Source organism: Pezoporus flaviventris, unplaced genomic scaffold (genome assembly GCF_033815535.1).
Source record: "Pezoporus flaviventris isolate CSIRO_AGI_PZ_B2104156 unplaced genomic scaffold, CSIRO_AGI_Pfla_v1 ptg000010l, whole genome shotgun sequence".
In the NCBI taxonomy this organism is placed as follows: domain Eukaryota; kingdom Metazoa; phylum Chordata; class Aves; order Psittaciformes; family Psittacidae; genus Pezoporus; species Pezoporus flaviventris.
In genome coordinates this window covers 1,541,735-1,568,262 of record NW_026892558.1, presented here as the reverse complement: position 1 = coordinate 1,568,262, position 26,528 = coordinate 1,541,735, and the positions used below count along the sequence as shown (strand labels likewise).

General features: G+C 40.6%; 2 protein-coding genes across 12 annotated transcripts in view; both read right to left on the bottom strand.

Moving 5' to 3' along the window:
* RPL17 (ribosomal protein L17) overlaps positions 1-26,528 on the bottom strand; it is a 117,160-nt gene that overhangs the window by 71,902 nt on the left and 18,730 nt on the right. The window lies entirely within an intron of this gene.
* Positions 1-26,528, bottom strand: part of DYM (dymeclin) — a 224,463-nt gene that overhangs the window by 190,997 nt on the left and 6,938 nt on the right. For 9 of the 11 annotated variants that reach the window (XM_061450486.1, XM_061450488.1, XM_061450489.1 and 6 more), the window contains 4 exons: positions 21,300-21,480; positions 8,735-8,787; positions 8,016-8,109; positions 6,613-6,746 (listed from right to left, as the gene is read on the bottom strand). In XM_061450486.1, coding sequence (XP_061306470.1) covers positions 6,613-6,746; positions 8,016-8,109; positions 8,735-8,787; positions 21,300-21,439 — 421 coding nt within the window. In that variant the 5' untranslated portion in view covers positions 21,440-21,480. The remainder of the gene's footprint in view (positions 1-6,612; positions 6,747-8,015; positions 8,110-8,734; positions 8,788-21,299; positions 21,481-26,528) is intronic. The other 2 variants (XM_061450493.1, XM_061450495.1) reach the window with 1 other exon arrangement.

The window sequence follows — 26,528 nt, the reverse complement described above, 5'->3', positions numbered from 1 at the left end:
CAGTTTTCTAAGGTTTTCTGAATCTAGAAAACGCTTATGGAGCAAGACTACGTCCCCAAAAGTGCCTCATTTTCTTAACAACTGAGGAAAAGGAGGAGGAAAAAGGATGAAAAAAGTAAAGTGAGTGCATTTTAAGAACATAATTTCTCCCACCATGCTATACACAACCCATCTGAAGACAGATTAATGTTATCTCAATATGAAAGAGGGCTTTTTTCCCCCAAAGTATAATCAAAATAAAGCACAAAAATATTGAGTTAGTACAATCACACAGAATGGAAGATGTTAGTCTTCCCTGCTCTGCTCTCAAACTATTTTTTCTTTAAAAATAAAAAAAAAAAAAGACTTAATTGCTGTAATCAATGTCACTCAGCTACAATAACGAATGTATCCTTTTCCCCATTGGGGCACATGCATTCTTGTTTAATCCTTGTCTTGCCAAGACAATGAGGCGGACTCATGCCAAATCTATAACGTGAGAGAGAGCTATAAACGCAGAACACGATGTGTTTTCATAAACAATGCCCTTTTCAGTAACAGGATAGAGACAATACACACAATAGTCATTCACGTTAATAGATCACATACTTGGATCAAAGACACGTGTAAAGCCTTGGGGAATATAAGCAGAGGGTGAATCTGTCCAGATAAGAGCAGACCTGCACAGAGAAGAATCATAGGTGCATCTTCTAAAGTCTGCTGCAGTGCAGAAGTAACTGCAAACACACACAGCTTTCAAATGTCCAGTTATGCTGAAGTACCATCTTTTACCAATATATTGAAGTCCTCAAACATGTGCATTACTTGCACTGTAGGGTTTTTTTTGGTGGGGTTTGTTTGGGTTAGATTTCTCGGGTTTTTTTTACATAATTTGTTTTTTTTAAAAAACTTTTTCAAAGCTATACGCATTACAGACACTGGATTAGCACTGCACAAGCAAAACAGCTTATCCAGAGGACAGTACACATGCCAAGAGACTCCACTTCTACTGAAACCAGCCCAGCTCCATCCTTGGCCATGAAGCAGGGTTTAACATTCACAATAAAACAGTCTTTCCTCTCAAGAACCTAACTGCTGTGTTGCCAAAACCTGACCTAGGCTGCTGTAGCAGCTAGCTGTGCTTATTAATAAGATATTCAGGCAGAGCAAGGTTCTTTTTCTTCCCTATTGCTCCTACAGATAAGATAGAATCCAGGCACCAATAAGGAGATAATTTGTTATTTGCAAAACAGTAACTAAACCCCATCGATTCAACGTGTTACACAACTGGTGGACTTAAAGCTTCTCTGGGTTTTGTGGTTTTATCTCCACCTCTGTGGGCTGCCCAAAGCTCCCAACTTTCACTTAAAAGTGTCAGTAACGAGTACATAAACTAATTGCCATCCCTCATTTCTTTTATATGACAGCTGAGCAGTCATGAAATCATTTGAGGATTGAAGTAAATGCATCATAATTTATTCCCTCCTCTGTGTCCTCGGATTTGCTGTAATAGAACAAACACTGCCCTTAGCAGCCGAGTGATAAAAGTTTCTCTGCAGAGTATGAATAAAGTCTCTTGCGGCAGGTCAAAAATAGGTTAAATGCATTGATGGTTTGATTTAGAATATAATAAACAGCGTGTGCTCTCTTACACCTCTGAATCACAATAGTAAAAGACTGTGCCAAAATTATGGGATACAGACAGAGGAAGCCTCACTGAAAGATGGATGATTTGTGCCAGCCAAACTCCAGCCTTAGATCCGCATACGCTGAGTCCAGTTGAGGATTTATTAATATCCAGATTTTTTAGCTGAATGTTAAAGAATATGGCTGAAATCTCTATGAGGATTTTCCTACCATCAACAATCTTCAATATCACATCACAGAACCACAGCCTGGTTTGTGTTGGAAGGGACCTTAAAGCTCCTCCAGCTCCAACCCCTGCCACGGGCAGGGACACCTTCCACTAGAGCAGCTTGCTCCAAGCGCCTGTGTCCAACCTGGCCTTGAACACTGCCAGGGATGGGGTAGCCACAGCTTCTCTGGGCACCCTGTGCCAGCACCTCAGCACCCTCACAGCAAAGAGCTTCTGCCTAAGAGCTCATCTCAGTCTCCCCTCGGGCAGGTTAAAGCCATTCCCCTTGGCTTGTCCCTACAGGCCCTTGTCCAAAGCTCCCCTCCAGGTTTCCTGGAGCCCCTTTAGGCACTGGAGCTGCTCCCACATCTCCCCTTCAGGAGCCTTCTCTCTTCCAGGCTAAATCAGCCCAAATACATCCTCAAAACAAAAATCCTCCAAAGCTATATGCAAATTCCCAATTGTGGATGAAAAGGCAAAAGTTGCTCTTCCTGGACTAAAGAATCTTCCGAAAACTGTCAAAAGGAACAAGCTTCTGCTAATGGTCAGATGATTCTTGAAGGAATTCAATAAACAACGCTGTTAGCAGGGACTAATCACGTACAATTTCTTCACTACAACTTTATAATTATAGGCTACAACATATCTACGGACTCAAACTTGAAAATGAAAAACCTTAATAATCACATTTCATGACACAAAGCACAACTGCTCAGCTTTCTTCTGAGCTTAAAACACAGTTTAGTTGGGAAAAGCACAAATTGGACATTCAGAAAAAGCAAAAGCACATAAATTGCAAATCCGGGAGGAGAAATCTTCAAGATAAGAGACTTATTAAAAAATGCTAACTAAACAATTGTGGCTATGTCATATATAATCTTCCAAAATACAAGGTATATTCCCGAGTAGCCAACGCCAGGCCATTTTCCATACATCATTACTGTCATACACTACACACTTGTGCCTGTCATACCAAATATCACACAGCAGATGCTGACGCTCTGACCAACTGCAGTGTGAGCAGCCTGATGTGCTGACACTGCAGTTATGTACTCCTGACTGTGCTACATTTAAACACAGAGAACATGGTACTTGGACATAAGCTTCACCAAGAAGGAAAAAAATGGATGCTCACGGTTCAAACACACAGCTACAGTGATTCCCAGATTTTAAGATGATCCTGAAAAGAATGGTTACCTCTCTTTAGAAGGCTGTGAGATTGAACAAGGCATTAAAAAATGGGTAACAGGAGAGAGAGAGGTTGGTTAGTTGCAATGTTCTTTCCAATATCTACTCACCAGCCAGTAAGAAAATAAGCAAACAGTACTTCAAAGTTCAGGCACTCTGTGAAAGCTTTTATCTATATGGATATTTTATTTACATTATATAGTTCACAGAATTGTGTATAAGGTTTGTTTTACCATGCTCACAACTGAAGAACAGCAAAATATCATCAAGCTCTGGTAAATGTAAAGACAGCAAGGAGAACACAGAGAAGCTTGAATTTTTAAAAAAAAAACATGTTCACCAAAGACAGCGTTAAGCACATTAAACTTAAGTAAAAGTACTAATAAATCTGTGTAAACTTCACAATAACAAGTCACGCTTTAACCGCCAAAGTTAAAATAAAGATACACTTGATTTAATTACAAAAATACTAACAAAACCACATTTCATTATTTTTCTGCACACTTCAATAGGCCCTAACACAACAGTAGTTTATTATACTCCATTAATGATGTATCACTTTTCCTATACGCAAGCCAAAAGCTATAGGAGGGCATTCACCTTGTGACCATGCTCGATAAATACTTAAAAAAACCTATGTGAAGATCTGCTAGGGACCAAAACGAGTAACTATTGAAAATACAACACATTATGAACCTCAACATCTTGAGGAAGGTCACAAGAACCATCTCCAACTGGAAACCAGAGTCAAAAGCAGCAGCAGACTGGAGCCACATGAGCCAAAGAGAAGCTCCTTGCTTCCTGCCTTCAACCCCTGCTCTCACCAGCAGACCACACACAATTACCTTCCTAATCAAGAACATCCAGCGAGCAATCTGCTCAAAGTTAATTGCTAAGTACATTTGCCATCAATATGCACAAAATTATCGCTAATAAATGTCACTGTGAATTACAATCAAGTGCTACTAGACATGGTATAAACATGGATCCACCCCTGTGACAAGAATCACTTTCATACCATGCTGCGAGGAACCCCCAGCATAAGGAATAAAGATTGCAGGGGCAAGCTAACAAAACATAACAGATTTTCCACCTGTTGTACTGTGCTGCACTATACCACTGAAGCAAGAGGTGGGCAATATTTTTTAATGCAAGTACACACTTGTAGGCAGTCTGCTGTGAACTTACAGCAGCTCCCAGTGCATAAAGGGGCTACAAGAAACCTGGAGAGGGGCTTTGGATAAGGGCCTGTAGGGACAGGCCAAGGGGAATGGCTTTAACTTGCCAGAGGGGAGACTGAGATGAGCTCTTAGGCAGAAGCTCTTTGCTGTGAGGGTGCTGAGGCGCTGGCACAGGGTGCCCAGAGAAGCTGTGGCTGCCCCATCCCTGGCAGTGTTCAAGGCCAGGTTGGACACAGGGGTTTGGAGCAAGCTGCTCTAGTGGAAGGGGTCCCTGCCCGTGGCAGGGGTTGGAGCTGGATGAGCTTTAAGGTCCCTTCCATCACAAATTATTCCATGATTCTATAAGCAGGTGTTGCCTTCTAACACATCAGGTAGGTGACTTCATTCTTGGAGATCACTCAGCACCGTTTAAATACATTAAACCATTTCAGCATGTAGCAGTTAATCTTTTGGCACCAGAAGTCTGCTTCCCCCAGAGCAAAGGCAAGTGCCAAGGAAGAGAACAGATTCTAACGAACAGTTTTACCTATTCAATGAGCAAGCAGCTATAAGGTGTTCCCAACACGTACCCTTGCTGGACTGACTGTTGAGGGAAATCCAGAGTCAGGCACTTTTAGTTGTTCTTCCATAATCCACTCACACCATACTACCGTTCTCATACCAGTTCTTCTTGCAAGACCATTTTTGGCTTTATGCAACAATCAACATGCAATTACAAACTCAACAGTGTCTTTACAACAAAGCAAAAGCAATCAAGGCTCCTATGCCAGCATTATCTATCATGTGTTCTGTAGAGTGTCTTGATACAGGCCTACATGAAGATTTGCAGCAGTGTTACAACTTTCTTTTTGCTGTAATCAAACTGATTTTGAATGCATTCACATTATTCATTCAGCAAGAATGATGTGATAGCAGAAACAGAATAGCTAGATTACTTGAACATCTTCCCTGCCACCTTTTGCCTGGTGTAATACATAAGAAAGACAAGGAGCTGTTGGAGCAAGTGCAGAGCAGGCCACGAGGATGATCAGGGGACTGGAGCACCTCCTGTATGAAGACAGGCTGAGAAAGTTGGGGCTGTTCAGCCTGGAGAAGAGAAGGCTGCGTGGAGACCTCAGAGACGCTGTCTGAAGGGAGCCTACAAGGGACTCTTCATTAGGAACTGTAGTGATAGGACAAGGGGTAATGGGTCTAGACTTAAAACAGGGGAGGTTCAGGTCCGATATAAGGAGGAAGTTCTTTACTGTGAGGGTGGTGAGTCACTGGAACAGGATGCCCAAAGAGGTAGTAAATGCTCCATCCGTGGTGGTGTTCAAGGCCAGGCTGGACAGAGCCTTGGCTGTCATGGTCTAGTGTGAAATGCCCCTGCCCATGACACGGGGGGTTTGAACTGGATGATCTTAAGGTCCTTTCCAGCCCTAACTATTCTCTAATATGTGATCCATTTCCTGGAGATGCACTTGGTTTTGAACATTCTTCCTAAATTCTTTGGGATTTCCTGTACTCCTGCATAAACTACTGCCCACTAATTAAATTTTAGCAGCTGGCTTTTCAATGAATCAGTTCTAACCACAGTACTGTTATTTTCCCTCACTAGATTCCTGAAAATTGCATCAATTCCACTCCCTGGCTGCTGCTGGTTTATGAAATGTATGTGAAAAGAAACACTAAATAATTGCAACATCATTGTTCCTACAGTAATACATGGTCAGCTTTATCTCAGCTCTATTCTGTTTTTCTGAAGAGGACTGTTAGCACCTTTTAAACTGTATGAAAATGACTAAAGCTAAGGTAGGTCTACAGCATCACTTCTGAACAACTGTTTAAAATAAATGTCAAAATAAGTCTGTAAATAAATGGCCATGTTAAACTTAATACAAATCTTTAAAGAAAAAATAAACCAAACAACTCCAACCCCCTCTAGAAGTCTATTTTGCTGTAAGAACCTGTAACAGCTTGTTAACAAAGATTTAATTCTAGCAGATGACAACAGCTAATGTGTAACTAAAAGCTCTCATCGCATTCTGAAGGTGTTCTCCTTCACATGTATGATACAAAGGAAGGCGGTTTACACCAAATTCAGACCCCAAAGAAATAAGTCTGTTTTACTACTACCTACTTTCAACCTCACAGGTTGCCCCAAATTGTAAACATGTTGTAAAGAACCTCATTAGTACTTCATTTCCAGTTTTAATGCAACATTTTGGATTCTTAGCCTAAATAAAACATAGAATCACAGAATTACCTAGGTTGGAAAAGGCACTTAAGATCACCAAGTCCTACCATTAACCTAACACTAACAAGGCCATCACTAAATCATGTTTCTGAATGCCATGTCGACCAACACTGACAAAGAACTTTTTAGTCTCTTGTGGGATATATGCTTCACTAGCACTATTGTATACCTACCGTATGAGCCCGGTGCTTTGTCTTCGTAAGTAAAATGAAGTTGCAGCTCCTCCTCTGACATTCGACTGATGAATACTTTCAGCAAACAGCAAATAATAAACAGTGCATTGTGAGCCTGCCAAATAAAGAGGTGACTAGGAAAGAGCAGAAACAAAGAAGAATCAATAATGCTTAACCCGCTAACCTGCATCAAAAGCCACAAGTTAATATATGCCAGAGACAAAGGGGTTCCTACAGTTAAAGCAAGGAAAAGCCAAAGTGCTCAAGCATGGAGTCTTCAGTTGATGATACAGTAAACTGGAAATGGTTTTAAAAGCAGTACTTTTTTCCTTCCCCCGAGAGAATACAACTTTATTGCTAAATTTGTCTTGTTAAAAAACACCACTCTTTGAAGAGCTCACCAGGTAGCTCGGCATTCTTCTTCAGGTTTCTACATTCTATGGACTCAAGCCATCAAGGTGTTTGAAAATTTCCATCAGTTTCAGATAGAGAAGCTATTCTGTCTCCCTGAGCACTCTTCCCAGTCAAAACAGCCATGAGGTGACCATAGGCATTTACGAACTTCAGGAGCACAGTACAGCAAGATTTTTCTATGCAACATACACAAATGTCTTCCAAGCTTTCTGAATGCAAGGGTGATATAGCTTCTTTATGTTTTCTTGAGTCCCAGTAAACATCTGCTGGGAAGCCCATCCAACAGCACATAGTCAAGCTCTTGCTTGAAGCTGTACTTTCAGGGTGTTTTTTGGATTAAAACAGCAGGAGCTATCCAGGCTGAAGACAGTCCTGGTACAAAGGGGCATTAAAAGAAAATCATCCTTTCTGAAGTCCCAGATCTGATGAGACTTGGACATTCGTCTATGGGTGTGGGGCAACAATTACAGAAAGCTTCATGCAAAAACTATACAGTTCTACACACAACTCTTGAAGTTCTTTCCTACTGCTGGAAGCGGCAAGCAAAACTAATGGAAGTTGCACAATATGATTTGAAAGCAATGTCTCTGTGTAGAAGTTTGTGTTCAAATCCAACTCAATTTAAAATATTTCCATATTTTTATCAACACTGGTTCACATATTAAGATTTAGCTAAAAAGGACAGGTGTTTAAACAGCTCTAAACCAGTAGTAACCAGAAGTTACACCACCTGTACACAAATGTATTTGTGTAACACAGGACGAACACAAACATGCCTTTTCCCCCCAGTGATCTATTTACCTATTACACTTAATCTGTGTTTGGAAAAGCACTAGATACTTGTTTCTTTTCAAATAACATCTTAAGAGAATTCTACGTTTTGGTCTGTGAGCATGTTTACTAGTGAAGTAAAAAACTCAAGAGCTAGCAGCAAAAGCAACATTTAAGAAGTGAAACGGCACACAAAGCTTTTCTCCTTGGGCACTTACTTCTGACATTCTGCTGAAATTTTTAACTCTTTGGTTCTAGAAAGAAAGACTTTAATCAATGACCCAAGGTTTCCTGTTCGAGGATTCTTCTCAACTAAATGAGGAAAAATAAGAGATGATTATATAGCACTTCTAAGTTGACACTACTTAGTTCAAAAAATACACAGAATGAAACCAAATCTCAAAGGCTCAAAGCACAGTATATCTAGTTTTTCTGCACAGCTGTTGATGTTCTTTTAAGATTCTCCAGTACATGCTTTACTACTCCGTAACTGTTCTCTAAACATACTTTTCAGCCTAGATTTAAAATAGCCCAAATGTAGAGCTCCTACCGCTTTCCCTTCAAGACCTATCTATAGCACAACAGTCTCCTGTCAAGAGACATGGGCAGATTTTCATAACTAGTTTTTTACCTTCCTGAAACATCGCTGATCACATTTAGACTATCTCTTCCTTTCAACCTACAATTAATTCTCTCCCTTTACTGGTCAACTTAGAGGGCAGAGTACACAAACATAGTAGGGATGGAATTATTTTATGTCTCGGTTATTTCAAGCTCTACAAAACAATTGACAATGGAAGCTTCTAAAAGCCAGGGATATATATATACACAAAATACATTCTTTACACTACTACACATAGAAGGAAAGTTAGGTTTATTAAAGACATGGATGTGCACATGATTAAGCACATGGAAAAAATATGTCACAAATTCTCACCTAAAGACTTGCAGACTGAGACTGTGGCTTCTTCCAAGAGCTTTAAGTCAGCACTAGGAGAGAGGAAAAAGAAAATAAACATGGTTACACAAGCAATTGGGTTCCTGCACTTGAAGTGAAAATTCTTTACAAAACAGTAGTAAAATATTCCTATGAAGCACCTAATTTGACTGATCCATTAGCAATAGGACAAGGGGTTTGAACTTGAACAGGGGATATTCAGGTTAGATCTTAGGTTCTTCCCTGTGAGGGTGGTGGATGAGCTTTAAGGTCCCTTCAACCCAAACCATTCTGATTCTATGATGAGGTGGTTTACACAGATATCACAGAGTCAGAGTGGTTGAGGTGACAAGGGACCTCTGGAGGTCCGTCACCTTGTCCAATCTCCCTGTTCAACCAGGGCCACCTAAAGCTGGTTGCCCAGGAACACAACCAGGTAGCTTTTGAGTTACTCCACAATCTCTCTAGAGAAGCCATTCCTGTGATCAGTAATCCCAGTCACAGGCAGTATGAGATGCATTCGAAGTACAGCGACTATAATACATGAAACTAATAGTCAAACGTTAATTGTTTGTCAAAGTGAAGTGATGGCACTACATGCTTCATATTGCTAGTATCTTTGTGGCTTCAGTGTTACAGGTTGGGCAGAGAAGAGATTCAGAGCAGCCCGGTGGAGAAGGACTTTGCGGTGCTGGTCAATGAGAAAATGAACATGAGCCGGCTTCTGTGTGCGCTCACAGCACAGAACCCCTGCTGCGCACGGGTCTGCACCCCCTGACTGTGAGCAGCAGCTCAGGGAGGTGATCCTGCCCCTCTACTCTGCTCTTGTGAGACCTCACTTGGAGCATTGTGTGCGGTTCTGGTGTCCTCAACATAAAAAGGACATGGAACTGTTGGAACAAGTCCAGAGGAGGCCACAAGGATGATCAGGGGCTGGAGCACCTCCTGTATGAAGACAGGCTGAGGAAGTTGGGGCTGTTCAGCCTGGAGAAGAGAAGGCTGCGTGGAGACCTCAGAGAAGCTTCCAGTGTCTGAAGAGGGCTACAGGGATGATAGAGGGGCTCTTCATCAGGGACTGTAGCAATAGGGCAAAGGGTGATGGGTTCAAACTGAAATAGGGCAAGTTCAGGTCAGATAAAAGGAAGAAGTTCTTTACTGTGAGGGTGCTGAGGCACTGGCACAGGGTGCCCAAAGAGGTGGTAAATGCTCCATCTCTGGCAGTGTTCAAGGCCAGGTTGGACAGAGCCTAGGGTGACATGGTCTAGTGTGAGGTGTCCCTGCCCATGAGAGTGGGGGCTGGAACTGGATTATCTTAAAGTCCTTTCCAACCCAAGCCATTCTATGATTCTATGCTGCCATGCTTAGTTTGATGCCACTGAACCTACACATCAGATGGCAACCTACAGACAGAACTTAATTTTTACAAGAACTATCATATAAAATAACATCTTTTTTAGAAGAATAAATTAAAGGATCTTCAACCTGACATTTTACCTCAAGCAAAGCACCACTTTCCTGCAACTGTTATTACACTAATGCAACAATCACATCCGATACACCGAAGTTTTCACAACTTCATTACCTGCCTGTTGGTACGCCCCAGTGAAAACATCCGCTGAAAAGAACAATAAAGCACTAAAACAAAACCTGCCAACAACCATTGAAAATAAATACCAGCAGTGTCAAACACATAAAATACATTTATACACTTCCATCATTACAAACCTATCAGAACAGAGTAACTGACCCTTGAATACAAAACAGAATAATATATGGGAAATATATTATTCTGTAATAGATGGGTAAAAAAGACAAATAATAATAAGATATTGTGTCCAATGCCACATTAAGCAATACAAACGTGTCCCAATATTAACACCTAAGGGGCAACTTTTTCCACTGTTTCACTACCCTTATCACAAAAAAAAAATCCTGTATCTACTCTGAATCTCCCCTCTTCCAGTTTAAAACCATCACCCCTTGTCCTATTGCTCAGAGTATCAGAGAAGATTGGACAGCTCCTACAGACTCAATTAATATGCAGTCTGACCTACAGGAACTGCAGTCCTTCTGAAGTTCCCCAAATCAAAAGCCAGTCAAAAATCCCTAAACAGTTTAATGCTTGCAAATATAACACAGTATGTAATACAGGCTGAACGATTTCAGAGCACGCGCAGATACATCCTTGTAATTAAAGGTATGAAAATCACCATCTCAGAATAAATAGGAAAGTGGCAATGTAATGAAACCTGAATAAGTAATTAAGCCTATAAAAGTCAGTGGTGTGGCCTCCATTCAAGCTCTCCTCATATAAAAATATTGCAGAACTTAATACTGCCATAATTAGATTGCCTGAGTCACTGTTGTTTCCCAAGCATTAAGATTTCTGACTAGTAACTTAGTTTATATAAAAATAGCACTGAAGGCAAAAAGGAATGGTCCTGCATGCACTCTCTCTGTCCCACCTGCTCAAAACCTGTCTCAGCAACCCCCTACAGCTCTGCCAGTGACTTTCTAAAAGGCAATGGTGGGGGAAGCAGTCCCCCTTCCTTCTGCTTTTAAATTGAGATGGTAATCCAGTTTACAGCACAGTCCTAAGAACTGTGGCATCAAGCTGAGATTAACTGTGGTGTTGTGTGGCAAGCCCCTAAGCCAGCTCCACTGCTGAAAACCCATGTGGAGCTCTTAGAAGCTGTTGAGTTTGTCGGAGGTGTTCCCGAGCTCCTGAGGGTTGAAAAGAGGACATAAGGATATTGGTAGAAATAGCAGCCAAAAGAATTATTTCAAACCTTTTTGAAAGGAGATGGAGACATGAAATAAACTAAGCTTTAAGATGCCTGCAAATTTTCCCTTGTGTCAGGCTCATTTTCTGTGTAGTGAGCTGACAGCAGGGACAGCTCTTCACCTACAGCTGAACACCCTTAGACAACTTTAGAGTATGGAGACTAGCTTTTTTTATATATATCAAATATCAGCATTTGTTCCTCTCATAAATTGCTCTTAAGCACAAGTTTCAGCAAGAACAAACTTACACTTTCATATACACTTTAAAAACATTAGACTTGCTCTCAGAAGTGGTCTCTTGCTTCAGTGCTAAACACATGCAAGGTAATAAAAAGCAAACGGCATAAAGCTAAAACACTTTGCCAGCAACTACAGACAACACAGTTTTCTAAGTCCATGAGAAACAAGGAATTTCTGCACTTCTTAAAATACTTTTACATTTGTCCGTTTGGCTGCTTGTCATCAGTATGTATTCCTTCCTAAGAGCTGAGAGGCAGGGTGAATATTACACTGGGCACCAACTCAGCAGAGAGTTCTTAGGTACTGAATAGCTGTAATCCAACGCAACGTGACCCACATCCTGCTACCCAAAGATGCTGGGGACTTCTGTAATATAGCCTGATTGATTACTGTAATTCCTCTAGGATTTAAACAGTAAATGCAGACATCCAGTTTTTAATTACGGTTCATTCATTTTGCCCTGATTTCTAAGCAGTCAGGTTTTAACATAAAGCATTCTTACACGGCTTTTTTCTTCCCTTTGTTAAAAGCTACACAAAGTCCTCAAACAAATTCCAGAGTTGACCCATTTCTACAAGTTGCCAGGATCAAAAACAGTGGTAAGCCAAGCAAGACCTTCAGATCTTCAGCGAAGCTTTTAACACTTGAGTCATTATTTTTCCTAACAAAAAAAAAACAGAACTGAATGCTTACTGAAAAACAAAGTATACAGCCCATTCCCTCTTATTCCTAAAACAAGAACACAAAACTGAATTTTGCTATACTCAAAACTAGGCAACACCACCTGCAAAACTTCAGTTCACCCAACGGAAATACCTAGTGAGGAAGAACTACAGCAGAACACCACCCAACACATGCACACTCAATAGTAGTTATACTCCTGCTACATCCCCAAGGATGGGCTCACGGATAAGAGTATAGTGGGAAACACAGTAAACAGCCCATTCTCAGCTACCCAGGGCAAAGTTTGGCAGTGGCTTTCTTGCCTTCACTTGGGAAGCAAAGGGAAGAGAGAGACATGCAGAATGGTGTCTGCATGTTTTTTTTGTGCTGTGAGGACAGAAGACACATTGCATGAGCACTCAGGAAGAAAATGCCAGAGCAAGACTCATAAAGCCAGCACAAAAGAAACGTGAGGACCAGGTACAGTACTGACTTTGCTCTACAATCCCTGTGGAGATTACATTTGGTTAACGACTCTAAGAACGGAAACTTAACACTAAAACTTCCATCTTTCCACTAATCCACAGAGCAGCACTGGTAGTATTCAAAGTATTTTTCAGTATTAATGACAAGAGCAAGCCCTGAGAGACTGAAGCTCCTTCACTGCACTGACCACAGATAAAAGTTCCAATCCTCTCTGAAAAGCCTCACCCAAAGAACACAAACTGCCTTGTTGCCAAACATATGTATCCATATACATAGATACATATTCTAGAAGCTTGCTATCCGGGATGGTGAGAAAGTCTAAAATGCAGCTAAACTGATCCCCACCAACATATTGTATTTAACCATAATGAAGCACCTATGGGGGGATCCAGGAGAAAACAACCTTTCAGAAAGAAAAAAAGGAAAATATCCCACACATGTTCCACTCTGCAATTTTACCCACCAGGAACAGGGAAAGTCAAAATCACACCTTTTCAGAACTGAAAGACAGCTTCTGAAGGATTTTCTGTAACATGTAAAAGGTAGAAGAGAGATTCATTACGGATGGGGGCACAAAATATTCCCTGGTCTACAACAACTGGTAGCATATTCTCAAGTAGAACAAGATTATCAGTTTCTAGCATTAACAAGCAGCAAGGCAAGTAAACCCTTTCTGCTGTGTTGCAGCACTGCTGAGCACCACTTGGAGAAACCCACACACCTCAGCAACATCCAGTAAGCCCTGCCACTGAACGGGACACGTGGCAGCAAACACGAGGTTCAGGCTACCAATCTTTAATATTGCGATCACAGTGACCTGGGTGAGTTTGTACATGTAATCCTATATTTCAGCTGGCACAACCTGCACTAAACCACCTACCTGCTCTGGGACAAGTAATACATATCCCAACCATATTTACCACTTCTATAATTTTCCAAGACGCAAGTAAAAGGTACGACCTTGTTTGGGGGTTCAAACAGATTGTGAGCACAGGGGACACAGGATTCAAAGTACACGTAACCACATAGACTTGACTGGCTTATTCAGATCCAAGAAGACATGTGAGAAGCAGGAAAAAAATCATAAGAATTCCTGCCTCATCTTGTGATCTGGTTTCCAGCATTTTCAAATTCTTTTAAGAAAGCAAGAAATTATTTTGGGGTGTTTTTTTTGGTGAGGGTAGGCCCACAGACTTCAGCAAAATTAACAGCAAATTTTGCTTCCTAACAGCACAGAATATCTTCAGAGAAAGTTTTTACCTTGTTTTATTTTCAAGCTGACATCAGGTATCACACATCAGCTGCAGAAGCAAAGAGTAATCGAGGGTAACCCCCTTCTGTAGGAAAGGGGGCAGCAAAACCACTGAACTTAGATCACATAGTAAGGACTCTGTACTAGGTAGGTCAGAGAACTTCAACAAAGATCAAACTTGCATGCTCAAATGCTGCCCCTTTAATACTAGAAGCATCTTTTATCCTGATAAAAAAGTTCAACCTCTCAAACCTGTACTGTCATTTAAATGCCAGTTGGGAACTCAATGCACACACCCCCACCAAAACATATGGGAATAGTAACAGAAATCAAAGTTACCTCTTTATATTCATAGAGCCACAGACTGGTTTGTGTTGGAAGGGACCTTCAAGTTCCAACCCCTGCCACGGGCAGGGACACCTTCCCTAGAGCAGCTTGCTCCAAGCCCCTATGTCCAACCTGGCCTTGAACACTGCAAGGGATGGGGCAGCCACAGCTTCTCTGGGCACCCTGTGCCAGCGCCTCAGCACCCTCACAGCAAAGAGCTTCTGCCTCAGAGCTCATCTCAGTCTCCCCTCTGGCAGGTTAAAGCCATTGCCCTTGGCCTGTCCCTACATCCCTTGTCCCAAGCCCCTCTCCAGCTTTCCTGCAGCCCCTTTAGGCACTGGAGCTGCTCTCAGATCTCCCCTTCAGGAGCCTTCTCTTCTCCAGGCTGACCCAGCCCAGCTCTCTCAGCCTGGCTTCGTGTCCAACAAGAAAGAGTGAAAATTTGGGGTTATTTATCATACGTACAGACAGTGATTATTAACTAAGTAAAATGTAATACTGGAACAGTATTTAGACTGTCTTGCTGAAATTACTCTTCTATCATTTCACAATTGATCTTACATAATTTTTTTTTGTCTTTAATTTTGTTGGGATTTAATCACATTGTAGTTACTGATCACAGCACATGGAGCCTCTTCACAACTTTAATTTTATGTAAAAAAGTACGTTTTCAGTAAAGGTGAGGAAGAAAGGTAATTTAAGCAGTCTATTGCACAAAAAAAATATAAAAAGTCATCTTCTTCACTGACTGCAGATTTTTATTTCTGGCTTCACGCTACCAGAAAGCTTGATTCTGAGGCTAGCTATTCCAGCTTATATTGTAAGAAAACTATAACTTCCCAAAAGAAGAGGGGGAAAAATAAAATACAAAGGAGGAGAAAAATAAAATAAAATCAGTGGAGTTATTTTAGAGTGGCTGAATTCAGTTGCCTTACTTTAAATTTACTAACTGTGGACTAATCAGTCTACAGACTTCAGCAAACCTGTAACTCATAAATGACCAGCAAAGCTGCTTCCTGACAGCAGTCATTTTTGAAGAACATGGTTTTCTCTGCTTTTATGTTAAAGATATCACAATACAGGTTTCAAAGTGTCGGTGACTACTGTTAGAGCGTTGCAACATGGAAAGTATTCTGCATAGAAACTGAAATGACAAACATACCTAAACCATGCCACCCTTATTATGGTAAGAATAAGGTCCAATCCTTAAGAATAAGGCCCAGAAAACTAACTCCCCATAAAACAGAAGAAAAAAAAAACAAAGGAATGTTTTTTTTTCCTCTCAGTACAGCTTTTTTCTTTGCCATTGAATATAAAATTTAAGAATCAGCCCATTCAGTAAATCCATACTGTGGCAGTGCTGACTTTAAGGTACTAGTTGGAGGAAAGATGTCAGAGAACTTAAAGCTGCATATAATTTATTGTACCAATTTCAAATTGTATATTAAGGCAACATAAAAGTTCCTCATTTTTATGTCTTCCCATTAAAGGCTTATGCCCACTGTTCTTAAACCAGCAACTCATTAATAACTCCAGGGAAGCAACAAAGTGGAATAGTAAATACTATAATAGCACATGATTTTCAGCAAGTTCTGTGTTAGTTAACTCTGGTTTAAGTTTTCCACCAGGAAAGAATTGTAACTAACACTACCACTAAGGAGGATGTGGATTCTTGGTAGCAACTCACTGAAGAGTCAGACAAACAAAACGGATTGCTAAGACCCCAAAGTAAACCTCACAGCTTTTGCTCATAATAACCAAAAAAAAAACACCTAGAAAAGTTGTATTTTATTTTTCCAATACCCAAACACTACTCAGATTGGTAAGTCATCCACCCAAAATGTAGGAAGTGGCAAATTTAAGAGGTTTTATACAATTATAATTCAGTTCCCATGAATCTGTTCTTTGCAACAAATAAAGAACCATAAAGAAAAGAAAAAGGACACGCAGGAGTGTGAACTTAGACCAGCAAGTATTTCCTAATGGATGAAACCAGAAATTTCTCAGCAGACACATCTGTAGCCCAAGAGGGTTTTACCTTCTCAGCATCCACAACCTGCTTTACAGAACAGGGTATCACAATACACCTTCTACAATGAAAAGCAACAGGCAACTCAAAACTGAACTGCTGATAGCTTTTCCTTATACTATCACTTGTGCATATATACACATATATATATTATTTATCTCTTATGACTCCTAAATTGTGTAAGGCTGCAATGGCTTTATCTGCCAAACACCGGAGACTGGCTCTGGCTGTTACCATCACTCATGCAAGGGGAGTCACAGGCAGTGAGCAGGGATTCGCTGTCAGCTCATTTCTAACTGCTGATGGCTGATTCATCATCAGGGTTTGTGAATGCACAGACCAGAACTACACCCACTTAATATTCTGTCTTACTATGTGCTTAACTACTAAGAAAATCAACATTATGAGAGGAAGAACAAACAGCCCAGAAAAGCAGAATATTACAGCCAGCTCGGCTTTGATCACGCACTTTCACGTTCATTTTTGGATGGAACAGCAGGTTTAAACAATCCCACGTTTTAACCCAACAGTCTGCTGTGCCCCAAAAATCAATCTCTCATTGTGCCAGGATTGTTTTGTGGTGCCATGCTATGAATCACTCTACAGAATTAACTTGGCTGAAAAAATATACACTTCTTTTTGCTCTGTTGTTTTTTAGACAGATTAGTTTCTTATTAAACCCACGGCAGACCTGAATAAATACTGGAAGGGACAGTGAAAGGGCAGGAGTGCCTTGAATCAGTGCTGCTGACAGAGACACAGCAACTTTACAGTTAGCAGCACTGGTATTTGGCAAACTTCATTCCCCCCTACAAACTACCTTGTGTTCTTCACAGAAACAGATGAAAAAGCTAACTGGACTGAAAAAAATAAATCTAGTAAAGAAGATGTGGCTGAGTAAATGAGTAATACTTAAGAACTACATGGAACCACAGAGATTAACACATATGATCAGGTATGGATGGGGAGACAAAGCAAAGAGAGAGAATCAGGCTGATTAGAAATGGGTAGGTAGAGAAAGAGATGAACCAAACTGAAAGGGGAAAGTAATAAAAGCAAAATAATGACAAAGAAAGAAAAGAGTATGAAGTGCTGAGATAAACAAAGCATTAACAAAATGAGGACAGACATTAGAGCAAGGAAAGCAGTGCCACTAAAAATGCCATCAGATACGTTATCACACTTTCATCCTTCTCACATTAGAGAACCAGTAATCCACCAACTACCAAACCAAGGCCCCGGGCTTCTGATGTTGGGGATTAAAAGACTATTGCTCCTCAGAAGATCCAACTCAGTCTGGCAGTCCAAAATACCTTCCTTTGGCAGCTGTACCTGGACTAATTCAGAACAGCTTCCGTAAAGCAAAGAACTATCCACACATTCAAAAGGGAGAAAGCATGCACTGGAGAGTGTTAAAAATCTTACACTGATTCACACTGATCACTTTACACTTACTTACACGCTGATTCAGGCTTCCCTTCAATGTATCACAAGTACCCTTTCACCTTCCTTGCAGACACCACTACCTTGCCATGGGAAAGGTTACCTGACAGCAAGGTGAATCTGTTCGGCATCAGTTGCTGAAAGGATGCAATCTACCCTGGCCCCCCTACCTCCCAAATATTACTGAGTTTTCAATGGTGTCTTTTTGTTGCTGGTTGCTTTCTCTGCTACTGTGCATGTTCCTACTACCTTCTCATAGAATCCTAGAATAGTTTGGGCTGGAAAGGACCAGAAGATCATCTAGTTAACACCCCCCTGCCATGGGCAGGGACACCTCACACTAAACCATATCACCCAAGGCTCTGTCCAACCTGCCCTTGAACACTGCCAGGGATGGAGCATTTACCACTTCTTTGTGCAACCTATTCCAGTGCCTCATCACCCTCACCTAACCTGAACTTGCCCTGTTTCAGTTTAAGCCCATTTCCCCTTGTCCTATCACTACAGTCCCTGACGAAAAGTCCCCCTCTGGCATCCTTGTAGGCCCCCTTCAGATACTGGAAGGCTGCTCTAAGTATGTTTTTCTCCTCCCCTTTCCCTATAGTACTGCCATACGCAGAACAGAAGTATGTCCACAGCAGCATCCAGAGAATACAAGCCTCTTCTCCCTGGGGATCCAATCAGACTTTGCAAAAGTCTGAGGAAGCTGGATAGATCTTTCACTCCTGAGTACCACAAATTACCTCCAGGAAAACAACACACAACATTTATATGATTCCTAATAACATTTGCCAACAGTCCCTAATTTTGCAACACACAACTAAAAAAAGTGTAATTTGAAAACAGAATAAAACTTTAAAAATCTGTCCTGTTTGATAGTGAAAACCAGCTCCTTCCCACAACAGTCACAAACTGCCACCTTGCTGCTGTCAGAAGTGTGACCTGTGCTCAAGCCTCATTTAAAAAAAACAGAATTAAACTGAAATCTTGTGAAATATCAATCTCAAAAATGAACATTGACCTCTATTGTTCTGTCGCTGCAGGCAAGGTTAGCCGAGTTAAACAATGGCTGAGGGAGCTGTGCAGCCAACATCACCCGGCATCATTTGTCAAATGGTTCTTTCAGGTAGATGCAACTTAATGGAAAATTTCTGTTTCCTTCCAATTAAGCTGCACAAAAGATGCCTCTCCAAACAATTCTCTTCGAACTGCTAGGTAACAGCACCATCTGGTGGTCAGACAATTAAACATGCTTTTGGATCCGTTTTTTTTTTTTGTTGGCTGTGGGGTTTTTGGTATTGGTGGGATTTTGGGGGGTGATGCGACTGTTTTGGGTTTGTTTTTTTTTTTTTAAGCAAAACTACTTTGCATTCAATCTGACTCCATGAGGTAGGAACAAATAAAGCTGTAAAGCAAGCTAGGAAAAATTACTTTGGTGGGTGAGAGAAGAGCAGAACAACTGAAAGGAATTGCTGGGGGTTTATATATAGCTATTTCCCCCTAAAAACAACTATATAGTATTATATGGCTTCTTGGAATATTTACCATCTTCACAGAATCATCACGCTGTCCTAGAATGGTTTGGGTTGGAGGGGATCTTAAAGCTCATCCAGTTCCAACCCTCTGCCACAGGAGGGATACTTTCCACCAAGTCATGTTGCTCCAAGGCCTGCCTTGAACACTGCCAGGGATGGGGCAGCCACAGCTTCTCTGGCATCCTGTGCCAGCGCCTCAGCACCCTCACAGTAAATTTTGCTCATTATGGGTATGCTGTAATTAGTTCTTACGTCTTCAGGGATCCTGGAGAACAACTGCTCCCTCACACACCAACAGTTACATACTGCCCCCTACCAGCATCACAACCCTTCACAACACTGCACCTTCCTGCTGATCTCCTGCTACTCTCTCCATGCAGAAGCCAAAATCCTTCCTCCTCCTCAGTCTTTACAAAAGTAACACCTAGTACATGCCTCCGGGTTGTTTAATGATTTTCCCTCCCAGTTGTGTGAACTTTCACTTACTCACAGGCACTCAGTAGAAGACAACAGATGATCTACCTGATCTATGTTAGAAAGATAAATGTGGTTCTTTGCCGTTCAGAAGGTACTTCGCAGAAGATAGATCACAGAGGCAAGTCAGATAACATGTAAGCTATACCTCACTAGAAATCGTATTCCATTCAACCATTAATTTACTTTCAACGTTTGAGACCTCATGAATCTGCACTAGTTTTTCACCTTCTGAAAAAACCCTAAACAAACCAACCTTTGACTGGCATTTTCACAACAGCTCTGTTTAACAACAAAAATAAATTACAGGATCATAAATAATAAACAAAAGATGACAGTAAAGTTTGCCAAAACACCCTCAAACATATGTTAAATTTCTTAAAGACTGAAAGTGTTCCCCGTTTCAGCACTCACACATTATGGCTTACTTAAACCTACAACACAAATGTGTTTAGCTGTAGTCTGCTGTGATTCTATGAAAAAACTAGGTCCTTTGCAAGGAAATACTGCTAATAAAACAGGGTAAATAAGACATTCACTTGATAGAAAAGTGTCAGATGATACTGTAAACTAAAAAACAGTTTAAGTACTATTTAGAAGTATTAAGTAATACCAGATTGTCCTTGTGAGACCAATAATCACCCACCAGGCCAATGAATTTAGCCAAGGACTTGGGTTAACATAAATCACAAGGACTTATATTCTGCATTTCTGGAGATATGCTATGGATCCTCTCAAAAAATATTAGTTCTGTTTATACATACACCACTTGCTAGAGTGAAAAGACAAGCAGAACTTCAATTTCAAATATTTAGAAAATACAAAAGACCTGGAGACAAGTTCCAAACTTCTTTTTAAAATGTAAGAGAGAAGGGGGAAAAAAGGCATACAGACTAAGAAACTTAACAGCTAACATACAGCTAAGACATGCAAGATGGAGAATTCACTGAAAATTGAGAGGAAACATCACACACTGGAATCTTCATTAACTCCAGAGAATTCCTCAAAGAAAGATAAAAGCGAGGACCCCAAACCAACCAAAAAGAACCAACCAAAAAGAAAAAAGCCACCCCTAACACTACAGACCCTACTTCTGATCTTTCCCAGCTACAAGGAGCATTGAACAGCAATTACAACTATTACAAAGAAAGGCACACACAGGAATGGAAGAAGTGGTGGAACGAGTTAGAAACAACTGTTCATTTTACCTAGGCATTTATAGCTCCCTACCTAAAACAGGAATAATTAACATAACCCATTCATTTGCTTTCAGACTTCTCACTTCTACAAATACATTAACAAAGTTCAGTTCCTCAACAAGCACCCTCTTACCTGTTTGTTGGAGTGGTAAAGCTAAATGACAGCAGCTGATTCCAGAACGGGTCATTCTCAGAGATGGGCTCTGCTCCTGATAACTTTTTTAAGTACTCATTTTCTGGAAGCTCACTGATGCTGCTGCTATTTGCTCCCATCTTCTTTGTTTGGCAAATAGGTTTCTAAATCTTCATTTCTTCTAGAAAAGAAAAAAAAATAAAAAGAGAGAAACATATAAGTCTTGTGTACAAATACAGAATATACAGACCCAGAATCAGTAAAGCTTCAGTTCGCAACCTTGAACAATTACTGAAATGTAGAAAATAGGCACACAAAAAGGCATTATTAAAAAGATTTTCTTTCAAAGAACTTGGGACAATAACACCTCCAGCCAAGGAAACGAAAAGTTACTGTGCTATATGCTTCAGTCATCATCTCACTTGGATTTTCATAAATCACACGGCAGTAACAGTGTCACACTTCGTATCAATACCAAGGCTGCCACCAGTGGGGAAAAACTCAAGGAATTCACAATTTAAACAGAGGTGTCAAGTCAACAAACTGTTCAAAAAACGTATTTTCCAACTGAATATACATAGATAGAAAATGACTCCTGTTGTCAAGAATGGGAGTCCATCACACAGCTAATTTCTGTGTGCCATCAATGATCCACACCTTAAAAACAGCCACCTTGCCAGAGCAAGCACTATGCTACACAGTTAATTTGAATTAAGTGAGGAAATGTACTACTGAACCTCTTGATATTTGCAAAATAACATGGTTGGTTCCAGCCAACTACTTCAACGGGGGAAAGCTAAAAAATGAACACATCAGAAACAACTGCTTTTTGAAGCAACACTGAACAAGTCAGCGGGGATATGCTCCAAAACATCTTTTCATTACTTGCTGTGCTGCACTGGATCTGTGTGAAGAATGAAAAGATTTCAATTCTTCATGCTGCTTATCAGCACTTCATAAACAATTTAATTAAAGAAAATAAAAACACCACGATGCAATTAACTATGTGCCAGGGATGCTCCTAAGCATCTTAAACCTTTCCAGGACATCAGCTTTAATAATCTCCCACCTTTCGAGGGGAAATAACGGTGACCAATAGCTTTAGAAGTTTGTATTTAAAAAAGCACCCCCATCAAGATAAAATTGCTGTGTAAGATATTACTGTGAAACCTAAATATTCACTCCTCAGCTGGCATAAGAGAGAACAGAGACAGCTATATCAGAAACAGCAACACCTCCCTTGGTCTCAATAGGATTTGTTCCAAGAAGTACTCCAGCACTGATTCTCTTAGACCTCTATTTGCAGAAGCTATTACTCCCAGAAAAGAGCATTCTAGTAGCAGTTTATATGAATATAGATTAGTACAAAAATGAAGAGAACTTACTATAAAGAAACAGAGATGCCATGAAAAGCTGCAATCATAGAATCATAGAATAGTTTAGTTTGGAAGAGACATTCAAAGGTCATTTGGTCCAAACCCCCTGCAATGAGTACGGACATCTTCAACTAGATGAGATGTCTGCAGTCATCCGAAAGGCTACCTGAAGAACTTCCCTCAAGATTTAGAGGGAATGCACAGTACCCCAGTATTTCAGAAACAAGAAAGCACCAGCACAAATGGAGAGCAGAATACAGAATACTTAATACTATTAAGTAATAAAGAGGTCTTTAAAAGCTGACACCCAACAAAAATGAGGAAAATGTTTATTATTTTCTAAATTCTGTTTGCAGGGGACACTATAGGCTAGGAAAATACCACTCCGCACTCCTTCCCCTTCATTCCAGGGCTCCATCCTCCACTATCACTATTCACTGCTCTAACAGAGATAAAACTTTATACTGAACCAGTATATCTGCTCTTATTCCAACTCCACTGCTGTAACTCTGTTATCACTCACCCAGGGAGCTATAGTTTCTAATGCAGTTATTTTCTACCACTTCTCTTTATATCTGACCAAAGGAAAGAGCGATACAATGACCTTATAACCTTATATATGTCTCATATAGCAAAAAACTCTGACAACACTGTCTGTAGCATTTGCAGAACTCATTTTTGCCATGAAGACTACCTACAGGAAGATAAATATAAAAGCAGCCTAGGAGTAAAAAGGGAAGTTGGTGCCAGGGAATTCTGGGGAGAAGCAATAAAGGATTATAAAATGTAATTAGTTTAAGAGGATTTCCAGAACTTCGGCTGAATGCTTACTCACACAAAAGAACGAATGCATCTTACCTACACACAAGTTTTGCTGTCTCAAAGATAAAAGACCAACACTCCATGTACGCTACCTTTGAAACAAAGCCAACAAATACTGAAGCAATAGAATAAAGAGGAGAAAACAAATTTTGCATAATATAAGGGAATACTGGATCATCACTTGGAAGTAGAATCAAGGTTTAGCTTGTACATGGGCATATCTGCCCTGCAGCCCTTGGTTTGCACATGTCCAACCACTGCAGAAGCAAACACCAGTGACAGTGACCCTGGACCCATATTTCAGCTCAAGTCCCCTCTCGGCACTTCTGAATAATTTAAAGGTCTGGGAGACCTGAGAGCAGCTCCAGCGCATAAAGGGGCTGCAGGAAAGCTGGAGAGGGACTTTGGACAAGGGCCTGCAGGGACAGGCCAAGGGGAATGGCTTTAACCTGCCCGAGGGGAGACTGAGATGAGCTCTTAGGCAGAAGCTCTTCCCTGTGAGGGTGCTGAGGCGCTGGCACAGGGTGCCCAGAGAAGCTGTGGCTGCCCCATCCCTGGCAGTGTTCAAGGCCAGGTTGGACACAGGGGCTTGGAGCAAGCTGCTCTGGTGGAAGGTGTCCCTGCCTGTGGCAGGGGCTGGAATCGATGAGCTTTAAGGTCCCTTCCAAGACAAACCAGTCTAGGATTCTGTAATCCCATGACACCTCTGTTAAGCAATGTGCTCTTTCATATTCTCATCCATCTAGCTGTATGTTGGTTAAGGGAGTAGAGGTTCCAATCTTTAGATGACACAAAAGGTCAGCCAGTTTGGAACACAACTGCCACGGTATTTTTGGAATTGTACCTAATCCTTACTTAGCCGTGATTTTCATAGAACCAAGGCCCCACCACACAGCAAGGCAAGTCAAGGGGATCCCAAAGCCACTTCAGAAGACCAAGCTGAACAGTTTCTGCTTACTCATATGCTGAAGCAGGACAGCCACACTAAGCACCAAGTAACAGGAAATCCCCTGAATTCATCTGTGACAGTTATTTTTCTCCTTCTTAGTAGTTGGTGCTTAAACTACAACACCCATTCACTCCAAAAAAGTCAGTTCCAACCCTAGAAGTAAATTACCAATGGAATCTAATTTTTTTTTTTTCAGGAAATACATTTAAATAAAGAAAAAAAGGAAAAAAAGCGTGGTTCATAAAAAAAATAATTAATTAAGCCTTCTTTTGAGAAGCATTAACTTAGTTTTTTTCCTTAAAGAGACAATTTATTAGCAAGTCCTTTGGTTTAACATAGTATTATTACCTCTACATATCACAACAGTTTTCTTTCTAAATAAACTAGGAACATCCCCAAAGAATCATAGCTTTGTCTACAACTGACATGCTTTATTAAACCAAACACCTTTTTAGTCCTAGAACTTGGCTCCATGATGTAGCAGCAGACCCTTCAGAGTAAACACAAGGAAGTTTGTTTTGCACGAGGACTCATCCCAAACTCAAATAGCTATGGGTAGATAGAAATTTACTGAGTTTACTGTTCCTTCTAAAAGATTTTAATATCGATTATTAACAGTGCTTACAAGAACATCATTTTTCCCTCTTCAAGTTGAAAGCAATTCAGCAGTACATACATGCTGTGTTTGAGCCCGTGACTCAAGGTACAGCATGTGTACTGCTGAACCTGGAAAAAAACTTATCACGCTCTCTAAACCTTCTAATTAAATAATTTTAGGTAAGTAATTACAGCTCCACCACGTAATAGATCTCCTACTGGTCTCACAACTTAACTCCCGATGTTGACATTTTGCTAATCACCCCCTTCCAAAGCTATGCTCACCGCGGTCATCTGGTTGAGTCTGAAGACAACCTGAATAATGAAGATTATATACAGCTGTGGTTTGGTGTTTTGGGGTTTTATGTTTGGTTGGCTTGGTTTCTGTGGTTTGGTTTAAGTTAGTACTTTAAAGTGTAAGAATTTGAGGCAGTCATGCAGATGACTTTACCATCTGAGATGTGCTTTATAGGTTGGGTCTTTAACACAACCGTATTAAAATAAATTAAGTGATGCTATTATACATTTGAAAACCTAAAAATTTTCATTTCCATTCATAACAGCACTTGGTTACCTTCATAGTTTGCTGCTTTATAAACTAAAATTAATGGACATTGTTCTCCTTTCCAGCAAAGCAGCCAATGCCACTGTAAAGATGAGAACATTTGAGATGTAATGCTGCTTATTCAAGTATTACCAAAGCAGCTGCACTGAGGCTTTTGGCTGATCCCTATTTGCTTTCAAGAACTTCAGGTTTCACACCATCTTTCACCCATAAGACATTAAACCGTCCCACAAAATCCTAACATATAACTTCCCCCCCAGTTATAAGATTACTGCAATATATATATACTGCTCTCCACACAATGGAAGCTACATTGGCAGTAGGCATTATTCAGCTCCAATACTTGAATTTTACTGTCCACACAATATATTTGAATTCTGTCTACTCATTTATATGACAATAATATTTATACCTGAGCCCAGAACAATACCTAAGGATCAAATGCTTTGTGGACTAAGTATCACACACAACACATACCTACACAACTAACAGATACAGCATCATAAGATAAAGAACAGTCTGACAAAAACTAAGTTACATCTTGCAGATGTATATTCACGTGCAGGATCAGAGTTAGCTGTCTACAGTAGCTGTGCAGCCCTCAGGTTTGTTCATGGGAAGCATCTGTTTAATTTCTTTTATCCTGCTTTACTAGACCAGGGAAAGCTGCAGTAAACCAGAAGCCCTGCTTCTTTTGACGCCTTTATTAAGCTCCTCAAACCCAGCAAACCAGCTTTTGCAACTCACTAGCCCATTTCTGTATTCCCAAATGAGAGATTTATTCCTATCAAAATACTCCCATTTTCCAGGAAGGACACAAAATATCTCAAAACATCTCCAGGCCCACTGAAAGAGAGGCAATCAAACTGAAGACAGGAGATTGGATAACTCCAAGCTGATCTCAGCAAGCACCTGCATGT